This window comes from Euphorbia lathyris, chromosome 1 (genome assembly GCF_963576675.1).
Source record: "Euphorbia lathyris chromosome 1, ddEupLath1.1, whole genome shotgun sequence".
NCBI lineage: Eukaryota > Viridiplantae > Streptophyta > Magnoliopsida > Malpighiales > Euphorbiaceae > Euphorbia > Euphorbia lathyris.
The window spans coordinates 133,031,831-133,048,699 of NC_088910.1; the positions used below are offsets into that span (position 1 = coordinate 133,031,831).

At 31.6% G+C, this 16,869-nt stretch overlaps 1 protein-coding gene across 1 annotated transcript; it reads left to right on the top strand.

Annotated features, from left to right (window-relative positions):
* The first annotated feature begins 11,224 nt into the window (after positions 1 to 11,224).
* Positions 11,225 to 15,973, top strand: LOC136215316 (expansin-A23-like). Its single transcript, XM_066002924.1, has 2 exons — positions 11,225 to 11,240; positions 15,354 to 15,973. The coding sequence occupies exon 2, from the start codon at positions 15,464 to 15,466 to the stop codon at positions 15,971 to 15,973; it is 510 nt and encodes a 169-aa protein (XP_065858996.1). The 5' UTR covers positions 11,225 to 11,240; positions 15,354 to 15,463.
* The last annotated feature ends 896 nt before the right edge of the window (positions 15,974 to 16,869 follow it).

The following is a 16,869-nucleotide window of genomic DNA, read 5'->3' on the forward strand; positions in this document are numbered from 1 at the left end:
TGGGTATTGGTTCTTCCTTTTCTGCTGAGCTTTGGGAGATTTTCTCTAGCCTGAAGCTAGCTAAGAATCTAGGAGTGAAGAAGCTGCTTGTTGAGTCAGATAACCAGGAAGCGGTAAAAATGATCTCTGAGGGCAATGTTATTTGCCTGAATAGCCTTAACTTAATTAAAGGCATTAAAAGGATTGGTTCCTCCTTTGAGTCTATTAGATTTGCTCATATTTATAGGGAGCAGAATCGCGTAGCGGATCGTCTTGCGATGGAAGGGCATTCTATAATGTTGTGTCTTTCTACTTTTTCTTCTCATCCGGTCTTCATCTCTTCTTTGATTTTGGAGGATGTGGTGGGGTCAGTTTTCCTAGGCTGATCCCGGGTTGAGCGGTTTCTTGTTTGTTTGTTTGTTTTTTTCTTTTCCTATCCTACCAAAAAAAAAAATAGTTTGGCTGATATACTAGTTTTTATTTGTTAATTTGCGATACGATGTTTTAATTGTGCAAAGTAATGATTTAAAGAGAGAATTGTTCATCATAAATGATAGTTTCTATTTAAGGTTTTTTTTTAAAATTTAAATATTGTATTTTCAATCTTTAATACATTATTAATGTTGGTTCTAACGAGTGTATTTTCAATCATTAATATTAATTTTTAATCATTTAAAATAGTTTCAATGAGTGGAATTTTAATCATTAATAAAAGTTTGAATAAGAGGATTTTTAATCACTAAAAATACTTCTAATGAGAGGATTCTTACTCATTGAAAATGATTTTTTTATTGATATTAAATATACCATAATTGTAAGTTAGTAATGAGAGCAGTGATTCTGCTCATTAAAAATTTGAATGATTGGAATTGGCTTTTAATGATAGTTTTTCCTATAATTAGAATCCCCTTTCTTTCTTTCTTTCTTTCTTTTCTTTTTTTTTTTTTTTTTTTTTTTTTAGTTTAGGGCCGTTGAAGAGTGTTACATTTCACATGCCTGTGAAATTTGTACTTTTCACACTTTGAAAGCACTTAAAAACAAGGTTTGGTATGTGTAATATGGCCCAAAGGAAACGGTAAACTCGTATTGCAAATTGTAAAAAATATAATTCAAACATAGATGGAACGAATAACACTTTTTTAATTGAATTAAATATTCACAACTAACTAATTTCATAAGTAAAGAGCTTAATACAATAACAAATAAATGACGAGAGGTTTAATGTGTCTAAGCAAAGGATTACAGACTTAATGAACCAAAAAAACTAAAAAGTCAGGAGCCTTATGATGCTTTTTGCCTATTATTTTATCTTTGGTTGAGTCACAACTTTCCTCAGTTCTTCTCACTGGGTCTAATATCTGTCAAACATATGAATATATATGCTTTAATTTGTACATTTGTCCAATTTATCTATAATCCGTTACCATAAGTGTTTTTTAATCCAAAATAAACACCTAGAAAGCATTCATACTCATTCTTCGGGACTATAATTCTACATGTACACTAAACTTTATTTATTGACATAAAAATCCTAACCTTTATATTACTGTGTAACATTAAATTTATCTATATTTCTGATGTAAAATTGAATCCATTACAACTCAATAACGATCCCTTAGGGCCGGCTCTTTCCACTCCGGAGTCATGCTCCCAAAACAGGATCGTTACAAACAGAGACTTAAAACATGTATTACAATTAATGACAAATATCAAACAACTGTGAGTTTAATGATATCAAGCTGTGGAGAACTTCTTAGAACCTTAATCTGGAATTCTAAAAAGGGAAGAATAATCAAGAGAAAGATCAATTTCGTCATCTGAGCTAGAGCTCGAACTGGAATCCCCAATCTCACTCAGTACCTTCGCAAGTTTCGCCGAAATTTCGCCTTCTCTGACGAGAGGAGTCGATTTCAGTTTTACAGATGAATAATGCACGACAGGAGAACCAAAAGGCACAGGCTGTTCAACTCTTAATCGCTTAGCTCTCCTGGGTGGACAAGTTTCATCGTCGCTATCTGTGTTTGCGACCATGTCTGCCATGAAAATTTTAGGATGTTAGAGATATAAAAATCAAATGCTAACAAATCCTACATTCCATCAAATGCTTACTAATTGCCTGTATAACTCGGAAAACGTTATTTTTAAAACATAGCCAGAAAACCGAAAAAGAAATGGAAACCAAATTGAAACAGAAACCGAAAAGCAGAATCACTATTGAGTTTCAGTGCAATATAGGAACAACTTAGAAAGATAGTGCAATTAGGAATAACCATTTGTCTGTATAACCGAAACTGAAACCGAAAACATTATTTAAAAAAAATAATATTCAAACCATAGCTAGGAAACAGAAATAGAAACGAAACGAAATTGAAAGAGAAACAGAAAAGCAGAAAGGCTATTGAGTTTCAATGCAGTACATCAGCAACTTAGAAAGATAGTGCAATTAAGAATAACCATTTCGGAAGACAAAAATTTCAGTTAGACCCTCTACTTTCCCTTCGCGGGTATAATCACTTGCCAAAACAAAAGATATATTACATTCATAGCCCCCTGAACTATAACATTACTAATATTATGACTCCTAAACTTCATTGTTTCACACAAAAATCCAAAATAACAAAAATCCATTAAAAAATTGCTCAAATGATGTGGATAAAATAGATATTTGATGGTAATTTTTGGTGAGGTGGGCTAATATCCCAAAACTATCTAAAAAAAGGAGGATTCACTCCTATATATGAATAAAATCGTAACTCATTCAAAAAGATACCTAAAAGGAGAAGCATTGGTTAGCATATATACGCGGAACTATTCGATATTTAAGTAATCTAATAATAAAGTTCAGGTTAAACAAAATAAAGAAAGGTGAAATTATAGATATGTTTGAAAATTGTTTCTTGTTTTAGGAGTAGTAGCAGCAAACAATTATGGTATATGAAGAAAAGTTGTGGACATTTACAAAAGCAAATACAATAAATTCTTGGTTAGCTTATGTATCAGTAGAAGTTAGAACAGTAACTAAAAGTAGTGATAGGGTACCGATGATAGCAAGGCCGAAAATTTCTAGCATACTCCCGGAATTATACATCCCACGACCAATCAGAAGATAGACGTACAATGAATAAACGAAATCATTTTGGTAATCCTTAGTTCCATTAAATCTTCTTGTAATTACCTAAGGGAAAGGACTTTATCTGCACCTAAGGGAAAGGACATAACTAATTAAGGTATTAGCTACCTAATTAAATCCCAGACCCGGTTCTGAATCCAAAGAAAATTTTCCAGCTGATTAGTTCTTGTATGAATATAAGATATCAGTTATAGTAAATATCCTCTACATATCTACACGTGCAATTTGGATTATCGGGTCGTGTCAAAATGTAAAAAAAGTTATAATTGTGCCAATCATATTGTGTCAAAAATTACCACCCTTGTTAATAAGCCTTCCAACAAAGTGAAGATATTTAAACTTTAACTCACTTGTTCGTTTTCTACCACTTGGATTTGAGCTTGTTCCGAAGAACAGTTTTCCTACATTCAATCAAAACAATAACAGAAATATTAGTCTAAGGCATACCACTCACGCCCATAACCAAAACATATCTTAAAAGGAAAATTTGCTTATATATATATATATATAAGAAGCAATATAATACGAGACATTTAACGCATACCACTCACGTACATAGCCATCTAAAACATAAACAAATATTTATGGAAACTAACATTGAATACAAAGATCTCTACATATCTACAGATGCAATTTGGATTGTTGGATCGTGTCAAAATTTAAGAAAAGTGATAATTGTGCCAATCATATCGTGTCAAAAATCACCACCCTTGAAAGAAAAGTGATAATAGTTAATAAGCCTTCCAACAAAGTGAAGATATATGAACTTTGACTCACTTGTTGGTTCTCCACCACTTGGTTTTGAGTTTGTTCCAAAGAGCCGTTTCCCTACATTCAATCAAGAATATAATAGAAATATTAGTCTAACCCGAACCACTCACGCCCATAACCAAAACATACCTTAAGAAGCAATATAATGTGAGACATTTAACGCATACCACTCACGCACATAGCCATCTAAAACGTAAACAAATATCTATGTAAATACAAAGATCTATACTATGTAAATATTAGACTAAAAAAATCAGTTTTTAATGTGATTCATCTCAGTAGCAGATTTGGCAAGCAGGGGATCAATCTGTAAAGACTTAACGCACCCAAAATACATCAAAAGAGTGGGTTTCATATGTATGAGGAGCCATATAGCTCATATATTATACAATACGAGACATGACAATATTACCATTTAAAAAGAGAACCCTCTTATATATCATATATAATCATATGGAACATATAAATCAAATGACACGAAAACTCATTTTGAAACCCTAAAATGAAAAGCATGGTATAATACCTGCATTTGTATTCTCAGATAGATTCTTAAGTGCACCTTTCTCATTCTCCCAATCCTTCTCCAAGGAGAAAATCCTCTCACTTATCTCCTTGACTATGTCCATTTCAGTCTCAACATTCAACTTAGCACATTCAAGCTCATAGTTCTTTTTTCTGAGCTCAGGAATCTCTTCCACTCTCTTCAACAATTCATCTCGCTCTTCTGTCAATCGGCTAACCACTTCCTTCAATTTCCCACTCTCCTTCTTAAACCTGAGCAATCCATCTCGCTCTTCCGTCAATTGACTAACCAGTTCCTTCAAATCCCCACTCTCCTTCTTAAACATCTGCAATCCATCTCGCTCTTCCGTCAATCGACTAACCTGTTCCTTCAATTCCGTACACTCCTTCTCAAACCTCTGCAATCCATCTAGCTCTCCCCTCAATCGACTAACCAGTTCCTTTAATTCCGTACAATCCTTCTCAAATCTCTGCAATCCATCTCGCTCTTCCGTCAATCGACTAACCAGTACCTTCAATTCCGTACAGTCCTTCTCAAACCTCTGCAATCCATCTCGCTCTCCCCTCAATCGACTAACCAGTTCCTTTAATTCCGTACACTCCTTCTCAAACCTCTGCAATCCATCTCGCTCTCCCCTCAATCGACTAACCAGTTCCTTTAATTCCGTACAATCCTTCTCAAATCTCTGCAATCCATCTCGCTCTTCCGTCAATCGACTAACCAGTTCCTTCAATTCCGTACACTCCTTCTCAAACCTCCGCAATCCATCTCGCTCTTCCGTCAATCCACTAACCACTTCCTTCAATTCCGTACACTCCTTCTCAAACCTATGCAATCCATCTCGCGCTTCCGTCAATCGACTAACCAGTTCCTTCAATTCCGTACACTCCTTCTCAAACCTCTGCAATCCATCTCGCTCTTCCGTCAATCGACTAACCAGTTCCTTCAATTCTGTACAATCCTTCTCAAATCTCTGCAATCCATCTCGCTCTTTCGTTAATCCAGTAACACATTCCTTCAATTCCCCACACTCCTTCTCAAACCTCTGCAATCTATCTCGCTCTTCCGTTAATCCAGTAGCCAATTCCTTCAATTTGGCACACTCCTTCTTAAAGCTCTGCAATTCATCTATCTTTTCCTTGATTGTCACTCTGCCGATAAGCAGTTCAGCCTCAGCACTCAACTTAGCAATTACAAGATCATTGTTATTCCTTTGGAGAACACTAATCTCTTCCTTATTTACTTCATTTGCTTTCAACAATCCATCTCGCTCTCCCCTCAATTCCCTGTTCTCCTTCTTAAACCTCTGCAATTTTCCCATCAACAATTCATTTTCTCTGTTCTTCACCTGGATTTCCGTCCTGGATTTCTCTTCTCTAGATAAGAAAAACTCTTCCATTTGAGTAAAAGATTTTTTCAGTACCTCCGACACTGCCAAGCCTTCCACCTCCTGCTTAACCTGTACAATTTCATTTCGACCAGCCATTTTTCCAAAGAGAATATGAATGATCAGAACTGTGAAAATGAGTATTGAAAATGGATCTGTTCTATTCTCCAATACGATGGATCGGTTCCTTTATTGCCAGCACTGAAGCCAAAATGGAAATTGGCCAGAAAGGAATAAATTTGAATTCAATCAAATATATATTACAGATACAGTGTTCAGCCAACACAATTTTTTTCCTAAATAATTTATTAGTCCTTACTGAAGCAATGGATGTGTTCTATTCTCCAATGCGATGGATCTGTTCCTTATTGCCAGTACTGAAGCGAAAATGGAAATTCGCTAGAAAGGAATAAATTTGAATTCAAACAATATATAATATACAGTGTTCATCCAACACAATTTTTTTTTTTTGTAAATAATTTATTATTCTCTACATTTTTATACTCAGATACTATTAAGTCTTTATATACAATTTAGTCTTTAATTTTAGGGTTAAAGTGCAAAAAATACCCCTAACGTTTTGGGTCACGAGCAATTTTACCCTAACGTTGGAAACCAAGAACAATTTTATCCATAACGTTGATAAATTGGGTCCATTTGAAAAATAATTCATCAAACTGTATTCTCGGTCATGAATCTTGTCATATGTTGGATGTGAAAAAAAATATATTGTGTTTTGTACGAATTGGACAAAAAAAATTCTAAAAACTCACGGAATTTATAAATATTAATCTCCAATTCTATTATTAAATTATAAAAAAATATGAAATCTTTTTTTTAGAACGAATTGATATGCAATTGGTGCAGAATAAGAAACAAAAATATATGTGTTTTATAACAGTGTCTGAAATTGACCTAAATTATTAACGTTAGGGGTAAAATTTCTCTTGACTACCAACGTTAGAGGTAAAATTGCTCATGACCCAAAACGTTAGGGGTATTTTTACACCTTAACCTATAATTTTATATTCTATTCAACAATTTAGTACTTCTAAGGAATTAGACTGTTTAGTAATTCAAATATTTAAAATATTAAACTAATAGGAGAAAAATTAAAGACAAAACAATATATTATTAAGGCAATCAAGCCGCTGACTGGATGACAAATTTCGTAGGCTCATATGCCCTGGGACATCACGAGTGTGGTGCGCCTCCTGCAGGCCTCCAGAACATTCTCCTTGAAGACCAGTAAGGTCGAGCTTCGGTTCAAATGATTGTACATTAGAATAACTATTCTTCTCTCTTTTTGTCTTTTTTCTGTTCCCTGGGCTTAAACGCCTTCCTTATCCCAAAAAAAAACAATTTTCTAACTAAAATTGTAGGGAATAATAACTTATTTGTCCTATTTTTATTATTATTAAACTTATAATTACTTATTTTGTAACCTCCGAATTTTGAAAAATTGAACATTGAAGACATAGTAATTGAATTAATATTATATTTAATAATGATAGTATTTGGAAATAAAATTAAATTATAGTAAAGAAAACGTTATTTAAAATTTGAGTAATTAAGAATTGAAATATGCATGAGGCCCGAGTCGACGTGGATGGGGTGGGAACGATTTTTTCCTTATTTCATCCACGATGACAAGGATACAAATTTTCCATCTAGACGATGATGGGAGAGCAGTTCTCATCTCCTTATTATCGCATTTGCAAGCCTAAGTATGTCTCATGTTTTATTTGAATTTTTGTATTATGTTCTACTTGTTTTTAATAAATAGGCTTAATACATCATTTGCCCCCTGAACTTTCAAAGGGTCTCGATTGCCCCCTGAACTTGCATAAAATATTCAATTAGCCTCCTGAACTTGCGTAAAATATAATCAATTAATCACTCGGTTGTAAAAAAGTAAGTTAAATGCGGAAGATATGTTGCACACATCTTAAAAAAGTAAAACGACCAAGATCGGGGTATTCGATTATAATATTAGATAAGAAAATGTTTTATAGTTGAATAAGTAAGAAATTCTTTTTAACATGTTTTAATCTATTTTGTGAAGTATGTAATAACATTCTAAGACACGTGTAACATATTTTCCGCATTTGACTTAGTTTTTTACAACCGAATGATTAATTGATTACATTTTACGCAAATTCAGGGGGCTAACTGAACATTTTATGCAAGTTCAGAAGGCTATCGAGACACTTTGAAAGTTCAGGAGGCCGATCAACTATTTTGGACAAGTTCAAAGAACAAGTGATGTATTAAGCCTAATAAATAACATAAAAAATTCTAATGTCCAGTCAAGTTTAAATACATTTCATCCTTAAAATATATTATGAAATGGAAAAAAAATTAAATTAATTAATATGTAGTTAATGCAGCATGTGTGAATAAAGTATTTGATTTTTTTTAATAATATCTAAAATTAGTCTAAATCAGATAATATATATATAGAATAAAGATTGGTATCAAGGAGGGAGGAAGCACTCAGAAGTTCCAACTAGGTTGGCACCTCGAGCCACAACCCGAACCCCAAAATATTTAATTTTTTTAATAATATTTAAAATTGATCTAACTAATTAACGGTAAACATCTCCCCAATTAATTGTTTTTTTATTCTTAAACTCTGCTTAAAAATCAAGTAACATTGGGTCTAATATTAATACGGGGAACTTCAATTATAAAATTATGTAGTATGATACTTTAATTCTGTGCGAGCACACGATCCACTACGCGCGGGGGGGGGGGGGGGGGGTGTGAGTAGGATTGGATATCACATAAAGTTATTACTGGATAGTTAATGTTAGATTGATCATTTATCACTCATGATAAATAGGAGATATGTCCATGATCTCTTGTGGAGAATTAATTAGAAATCCTTGTAAGGTGATAGGGTTAAGAGTAGAAATGAAGATTTCACTTAATCTATCTATTAAGAGTTAATTCTACATGGACAAGTAAAATAGACGTCTCATTATATGTAACTTGACATATTCCATAGTTACCGATTCGTCTACGGATATAGCTGATGAAGGATCAAATTATATTGCACCTAATACGGAAAGGTAATCGTCGGAATCAACCTGACTTCTTATCACTCAAGGGGAATGTGACGATTCTGATAAAACAGTATGCACACTCATTCCGTTATATATTTAGTTTAAATTGGTTTGATGAAATTAATTTAAATAGACATACAATGGCTAGCTGCGGTAGAAACCTAACGGGTCACACACAGAATTAAGACTAGAGGGCGGAATGGTAATTTAAGAGGGAGAGACATAGGGGGTGGAAATTTATAGGGATTAAATTAAGATGGATTAATTGATTTAGGTAATTATAATTAGATTATATTTATGATTAAATCAATTAAAAGGATAATATTAATTAGATAGTATAATGTGATTATATATCTAAATTATTATCATAACTTAATTAAATATTCTAATATGAACTCTATTTATTAATTATATTTATATTAGATATAGATAATATTGATAAATCCTTTTATTATCTAATTAGAAAATCTAACATGATTAGAAATCTAATTAATTAAACCTAATGAGATTAGGGTTAGGAAAATTAAAAGGCTATAAATATCCCTCCCCTAGAGTAGAAAATTATTCTCCCTTCATTCGATAAATTACCTCTCCTGTTCAATTCGTTTCTTAGTTCATGTGGATACTGTTAGAGGCAATCTACACTTCGTTGCTTATTTTTGTTGATTACTAACGTTTTAGTTTTGGTTTTTGTTTGTGGTTGTGATTGACGTGATATCCTCATGGGAACTTCGTTTGCAACGGTAGGTAGTTCATCAACCAAGGTACATATGTTTAATCATTCTTTATATGAAATAACAATTAACGGATATTGGAAAAGCGATATAGATAAAATAGATAAAAAAATTTATCGATCCCTTAGTGTAAACACGAACCACTTTAGTTTGATCATATCATCGAGCACAGCCCTTCCATTTCTGAAAGTATCGCACATATTCAGGAAATCTTTTATATGGTTGTGTGGATCTTCATGTGCCATACCTCCATACTAAAACGTTGCTTGCAACATATGGATCATTGTCGCCTTCACTTCGAATATATTATTCCCCTCATCAGGTATATAATGATTGTAGAGTTGTGTCGGTTCACATCTGGCACCTCTGTTTCCATCCATGGCCTTTGATTCGCCATGACTACTTTATATTATGGATTTGCACAAGTTGAGCTTGTGGTGGTGGAGCTGCTTCGATCTTTTTGTCCACTTTCTCGTCTAATAACATGTTTCTATTTGGAAATTAGGTAAACCACATGCATCTTTTTCTTACTTTTTCTCTAAAATAATTTATAAAATCATACTCTACTGAGTATTTTGTTATACTACATGTTAAAAATAATAATAATTAGTATTTAGTTATGTTTTATATTATATATATATATATATATATATATATATATATATATATATATTGAATTTTATTATATTTGTAATTTACCCTATTCAATTTGTTAATTTAATATCTCAAAATGTTACAAATTTCTATGGTTACTTTGTTTTTTACAAAGTAATCATTACTTAGTGTTTTTTACTATTAGATTATGGAGTGTAAAACTAATCCAATGGTGAAAACACACAAAGTAAGACTTACTTTGTCAAAAACAAAGTAAGCATAGCTTTTACCTACAAATTGCTATTAAAGAAATATTTTTTTTATAATTTTTAATAACATTATACATGAAGTTAAATGTGATAAAGATCAATTATAATTTTTCACATGATGTTTTTCACATCGTGTCTCCTATTTTCGGATGTGATAGTTAAATAGCAGTCAAACTAAACTTTTTACAATTTTAATAACATATGGCTAAAACTCATATTTCTTAGAAACATTAGGATTAAATTTACACAATCTAGTACGTTAGGGCTAATCTGTACTTTTTTAAAATGTTAGGGTTAAATTTGACTCTCTAAGTAATATAAACGGATGGATGTCTAGTATTAACTTACTAATGATTTTTTTAGATTATTAAAAATATTATATTGTGTGTCCATTTGGCTTAATACATTTTTTTCGGCTTGTATTTGGCTCAAAACTTCAGCTGCCAAATAACTTCCTATTCTTGTCCAATTGCATTCAACAAGTCCCTATTCTTCTCCAATTATGCACAATAACCCCATATTCTTGTCCAATTACATTTAATAACTCCATATTTTTTTCCAATTCCATTAAATAATCCAAAAATTTTCAATTTATCCATGAACTTTCAAAAGTTCATAATTTGCACTTTTTCCTTACATATTGCAAGAACTTTAACACGTGGTGGAACCAGGGCCGGCCCTGGACCTAGGCCTGGGGTGCCCAAGCCTAGGGCCCATCTAAAACACAATATGTACTGAAATCAATATGCGGCCAGTGGTTAAGAATGCAGCTGCCACTGTAAAGGGTTTGAGTTCGAGTCCTTCTGTATCAAACTAATAAAATTATTATTTTTAATATATTTTAAAGATTAAGACTTATAAATTAAGGATTTAGTTGTAATTTTGTAACCTATTGTGATATTCATGTAGAAAGCCTTAAAATTTATTTAGATTTTAAAGGGTGTAAATAATTAATATTTTACTTAAAAAGGGTGCAATTGATTTTTTTGAATATAGATTGAGGGTTAATTTAAGAATTAAATTTTTATTTGGACTATGTGATATGCAAAATTTTCCCATTCATGTATTTCCCCCATTCAGGTATTTCCACAAGTGACATTTAACTCATTTTGGATGAAAAATTAATCGATTTGTTTTTTTTCTTTTCAAAATGGCACAAATTTTGACACGTGATATATACACGTGGAAATGGATTTAATTTTAACCAAATAGATTTAATAGGTAGATAAATAAGAAATTAATGAAATACTTTTTTGTTTATCATATATTGAAATATATTTTAAATTTTTTTTTTACGTAAAATGTTTTTTTATTAAAGGGCCTTTATTTATTATTGAGAAATTTACATGAAACATCAGGTTTCATTTTTGTTTTACAATTAATGCAGTTAGTTTTCTATTTTTTGTCAATAAACAAATTTCTTATAATAATTTTATCAAAAACTCATATTCTATATTGTTTTTGTCAAATCTTACAGTTATATCAATAACTTGACGTTTTGTCTATCTCCTATCAGTTTTCTTTCCTTCCTTATCGGTCTCCTACAACTTTCTTTACTTCCTTGCTCATATACCCATAACCAGTACATTATTTTGGTTCTCTTTCTTTCAATTTCTTCTTTTCTCCATTAGTAATGGTACAACAACAATAATTTAATATTAATGTGATAGATAATTTATATTGAAAAAAGTAATTGAAAATGAAAAAAAAAAGATTTGATTTTAATTAGTAACAGACAACATATAAAATGAAAAAAAAGAATACAGTTCATGGATTCACTCCTTAAAAATGTCTGAACAATTTGAAGGTTTCAAAATACTAAACTGATATTCAGACAAGATTTAATAAACTAAACTGGTATTTAGAAAAGATTTGAAGATGTGAAAGGATATTTAAATATGAATATGAAATTTATCAGAAGCCATGGAAATTCTTAGATTTATCTATAAGAATTTTAAATATGAATATGAAATTTATTAGAAGCCATGGAAATTCTTAGATTGATCCATAAGAATTTTAAATATGAATATGAAATTTATTAGAAGCCATTACAAGCAAATGAATTATGAAATTAAACTAGAAAGTGTGAGTCAGAGGAAAAATAATGGATGAGCTAGTTACAGACTCAAAGAAAGAACATGGGAGTGGTAGTCTTGCAATTATTGTTTTCACAGGTTGAGGACGAGAACATGTTTTTTTTATTTGATAATTTGAGTATAGGTTGATAATTGTTTGACATAATAAGAAATAATTTCATTAGTTTGAGAAATGTATATTTATTTAAAGAAAATATGATTTTTATGTAACTAATTCCCTTTATTATTCCGCCTAGGGCCCAGAAATTATCAGGACCGGCCCTCGATGGAACGTGTCTCCCATTTTCAGCATCCAACGAATTCGATTAAGCCAATCCATGTTTTGACCAATCCATTTTTGGCTAAGTACAGAATACAATATATGTATTAAGCCAATGCATCTAAATGGAAATCAATCCATTTAAATCATTCCCTAAAATGGTAGCAGAAATCTTTCAGATATAGAAGTAATTTTTTTTTTTTTTGAAAGAGATATAGAAGTAATTGATAATTAAATTAAAATATATATGTGATTTGTTTTATTTCCATAGTTAGCACCAATTGGAAAATATTGCCCACTAATTACAGAAGTAATTGCTGATTAAATGTATTTGTTTTATTTCCATAATTCGAAAATCTTGCCTACTAATTACGGTTTATAAATTTATATATATAGAGCAAGAACTAATTTTTGCCTACTAATAATGCGTAAGTACATATCAATTTTAATATTTTAATTGGGTCACTTGAGTCTCTATAGTTGATTTGTGGAAAAAAAAAACATCATTAGTCCCGTTGATCTTTTATTTTTTGATTCATTAAACCCTTAAACTTTAATTTGAATACATTAAGCCACTGATCATTTATTTTGATCTCATTAAGCTTTTATGACCAATTTAGTTAGTTATGAATATCTAATTCTGTTAAAAACACGTTATTAACTTAATGTGTATTTGAAATTATTAAAAAATATTTTTTACATTTTGAATTAAGGTTTTTCTAGTTTTTCTATAGCCACATTATACATCCAAACTACTTTGAAACAGTGAAAAAAATACAAATTTCAAATGCATGTGCAATGAAAAACAATCTATTAACCGAATTTTATGTTCAAAATTATTATTTTTGGTCATCAAGGGCTTAGTGAGACAAAAAGTAAATGATCAAAGACTTAATATATCCAAATAAAAGATAAATGGCTTAATGAACCAAAAAAAATAAAAGATCATGGCTTAATGATGCTTTTTTTTCTTTGCCTTGATTTGTTTATCTGTATCATTTTATTTTCTTCATTTCTATAGAAAAAACAACAATCAAATGCCTTAATAAATGAAAATTTGTACTCATTACTGACGTTTACTGAAAGAATGTACTGTCGGAAATATTAGGGTTTAATTTGGCCCTTTATTCTTATGTAATATAATTGGATGGATGTCTAGTTTAATTTGGCTCGGTGCACTACGCGTTCCCGCTAAGCGAAGGTCCGGGGAGGAGTTCCACCACAAGCGTGTATTGGGGGCAAGCCTTCTCATGCCAACTTTTTGGCAAGAGACCGCTCCTAAGACTGGAACCCGTGACCTCTCAATCACACGACAACAAGGTTAATTTTGTATAACTTGGAGTCTCTATAGTTGAGTTACTATTGCTGGAGTCTCTATAGTTGGACCATATGTTAATTTCGTCATTAGGTCCTTGATCTTTAAGGGTAGAGCAGACTCACTTGAGTCTCTATAGTTGATTTGTGGCAAAAAAAAAAAAAAAAAAAAACATCATTAGATCCTTGATCTTTTATTTTTTTGTTTATTAAGCCCTTGATTTTTTATTTGAATACATTAAGACCCTGATCATTTATTTTGATCTCATTAAGCCTTTTATGACCAAATTAATAAGTTATGAATATCTAATTCTGTTAAAAATACATTATAAACTTAATCTGTGTTTGAAATTATTAAAAAAATATTTTATACATTTTGAATTAAGGGTTTTATATTTTTTTATAGTAATATTATACATCCAAAACTACTTTGAAAAAGTGAAAAAAAAAATACAAATTTCAAATGCATGTGCAATGAAAAAAATTCTATTAACCCAATTTTATATTCAAAATTATTATTTTTGATCATCAAGGACTTACTGAGACAAAAAATAAATGATCAAAGGTTTAATGTATCCAAATGAAAGATGAAGGGCTTAAATGAACTAAAAAATTAAAGATCAAGGGCTTAATGATGGTTTTTTTTGCCTTGATTTGTTTATCTCTACCATTTTATTTTTTTCATTTCTATCACAAAAACCAACAATCAAATGCCTTAATAAATGAAAATTTGTTACTAATTACTGACGTTTACTGAAAGAATGTTCTGTCGGAAATATTAGGGTTTAATTTGACCCTTATTCTTATGTAATATAATTGGATGGATGTCTAGTTTAATTTGGTCGGGTGCACTACGCGTTCCCGCTAAGCGAGGGTCCGAGAAAGTGTCCCACCATAAGCGTGTATTGGGGCCAAGCCTTCCCCTGTCTATTTTTTGGCAAGAGACCGCTCCTATAAGACTGGAATCGTGATCTCTCTGTCACACGACAACAAGTCATTGCTGTAAAAAATTTGGGACAGTTATATGCTAATAAATGAAAATTTGTTACTAATTACATACTTTTTTTTTGTTTTGAGATTATCAACAAGTCATTGATGTAAAATTTGGGACAGATATCTATTAAAAGAAATTACTGATGTAAATTTATATTACTGACAGAATCTTCTATAGTAATGTTTTTATTTTTTTTCCATTTTCACATTCTAATAAAAAAATTAGAGTGCAGAAGGAGCTTGTGGGTATGGAGATCTGTTCAAACAAGGATATGGATTAGAAACAGCAGCCTTAAACACAGCACTTTTCAACAATGGTGGAATTTGTGGAGCCTGTTTTGAGATAATGTGTGTAAATGATCCACAATGGTGCATACCAAATGCTGGGACTATTAAAATTACTGCCACAAATTTTTGTCCACCAAATTACTCAAAACCAGATGGGAATTGGTGCAATCCACCCCAAGAACATTTTGATTTATCCATGCCTATGTTCACCAAAATAGCTATCTACAGAGCTGGAATTATACCTGTTAAATATCGCAGAATTTCGTGCTCGAAACAAGGTGGAATTAAATTTGAGATTAAGGGTAATCCTTACTGGATTCTTGTGTTATTGTATAATGTTGGAGGGGCTGGAGATGTTACTAATGTCAAAATTAGAGGTTCAAACACTAATGGATGGCTTCAAATGTCAAGAAATTGGGGCCAAAATTGGCAGATTGGAAGTAATTTGGTAGGCCAAAGTTTGTCTTTCCAAGTGACTGTTAGTGATGGAAAAACCTTGGAGTTTGGTAATGTTGCTGATTCTAGTTGGCAATTTGGATATTCTTATGATGGGAAATTCAATTTTTAGGATTACGGTTTGAATAATTTGTGTTGGGGGTTGAATTTTATCATTTTATGTTTTTTTTTTATTAGCTGTTTATCAAATTGAGGGCGAGCCTTGGCGCAACGGTAAACGTTGTTGTCGTGTGACCAAGAGGTCACGGGGTCGAGTCTTAGGAGCAGCCTCTTGCCAAATAAATTGGCAGGGGAAGGCTTGCCCCCAGTACACCCTTGTGGTGGGACCCCTCTCCGGACCCTCGCTCAGCGGGGACGCGTGATGCGACCGGGCCGCCCTTTTTTTTTTAGCTGTTTATGAAATTATAATAATGATGAAATAAACATTAACCAGTTTTCACTTAATTAGTTCTTGTCTATTATTTTCTTTTTGCTGCAAAAATGGGATTGTCTATTATTTTAAACTATTATTATTTTGTTTAAAAAATGGTTTTTTTTTCTTTTTGAAGAAAAACTGGTATTTTCTTACTTGCTATATATAAGATATAAGAATATAATCTATGATAGGGAAAAAATAGATAAGGTAATATTTTTTAATATGGAAACTATTGATAAGAAAAGTGACATCGAAGAGGTAAATATAAATTAAAAATGGGAAGTTTTCAAAGTCCTATGGATTTGAAAAAACCAACAAAAAAGAAACTGTCATGTTCTTCTTCCTTTCTCTTCCCATTTTCTATCAAAGGTTTATATTTTGTTGATCTACTTTGAGAGGACGAAGGAAGTCTGTCTTCCTTTTTCCTCCTCCCACCGGGTTAGGATTTTGTATTTTTTATTATTGTTTTTTTAGTCGGTGTTCATATATTTCGTCGAATCTCTTTATCCATCTGAATTTTATCTGCTTTCTACTATTCTGTCGTTTATGCTATTTTCCGATTTAGCAAGAGCGGAAACGGTTTATCTTATCCG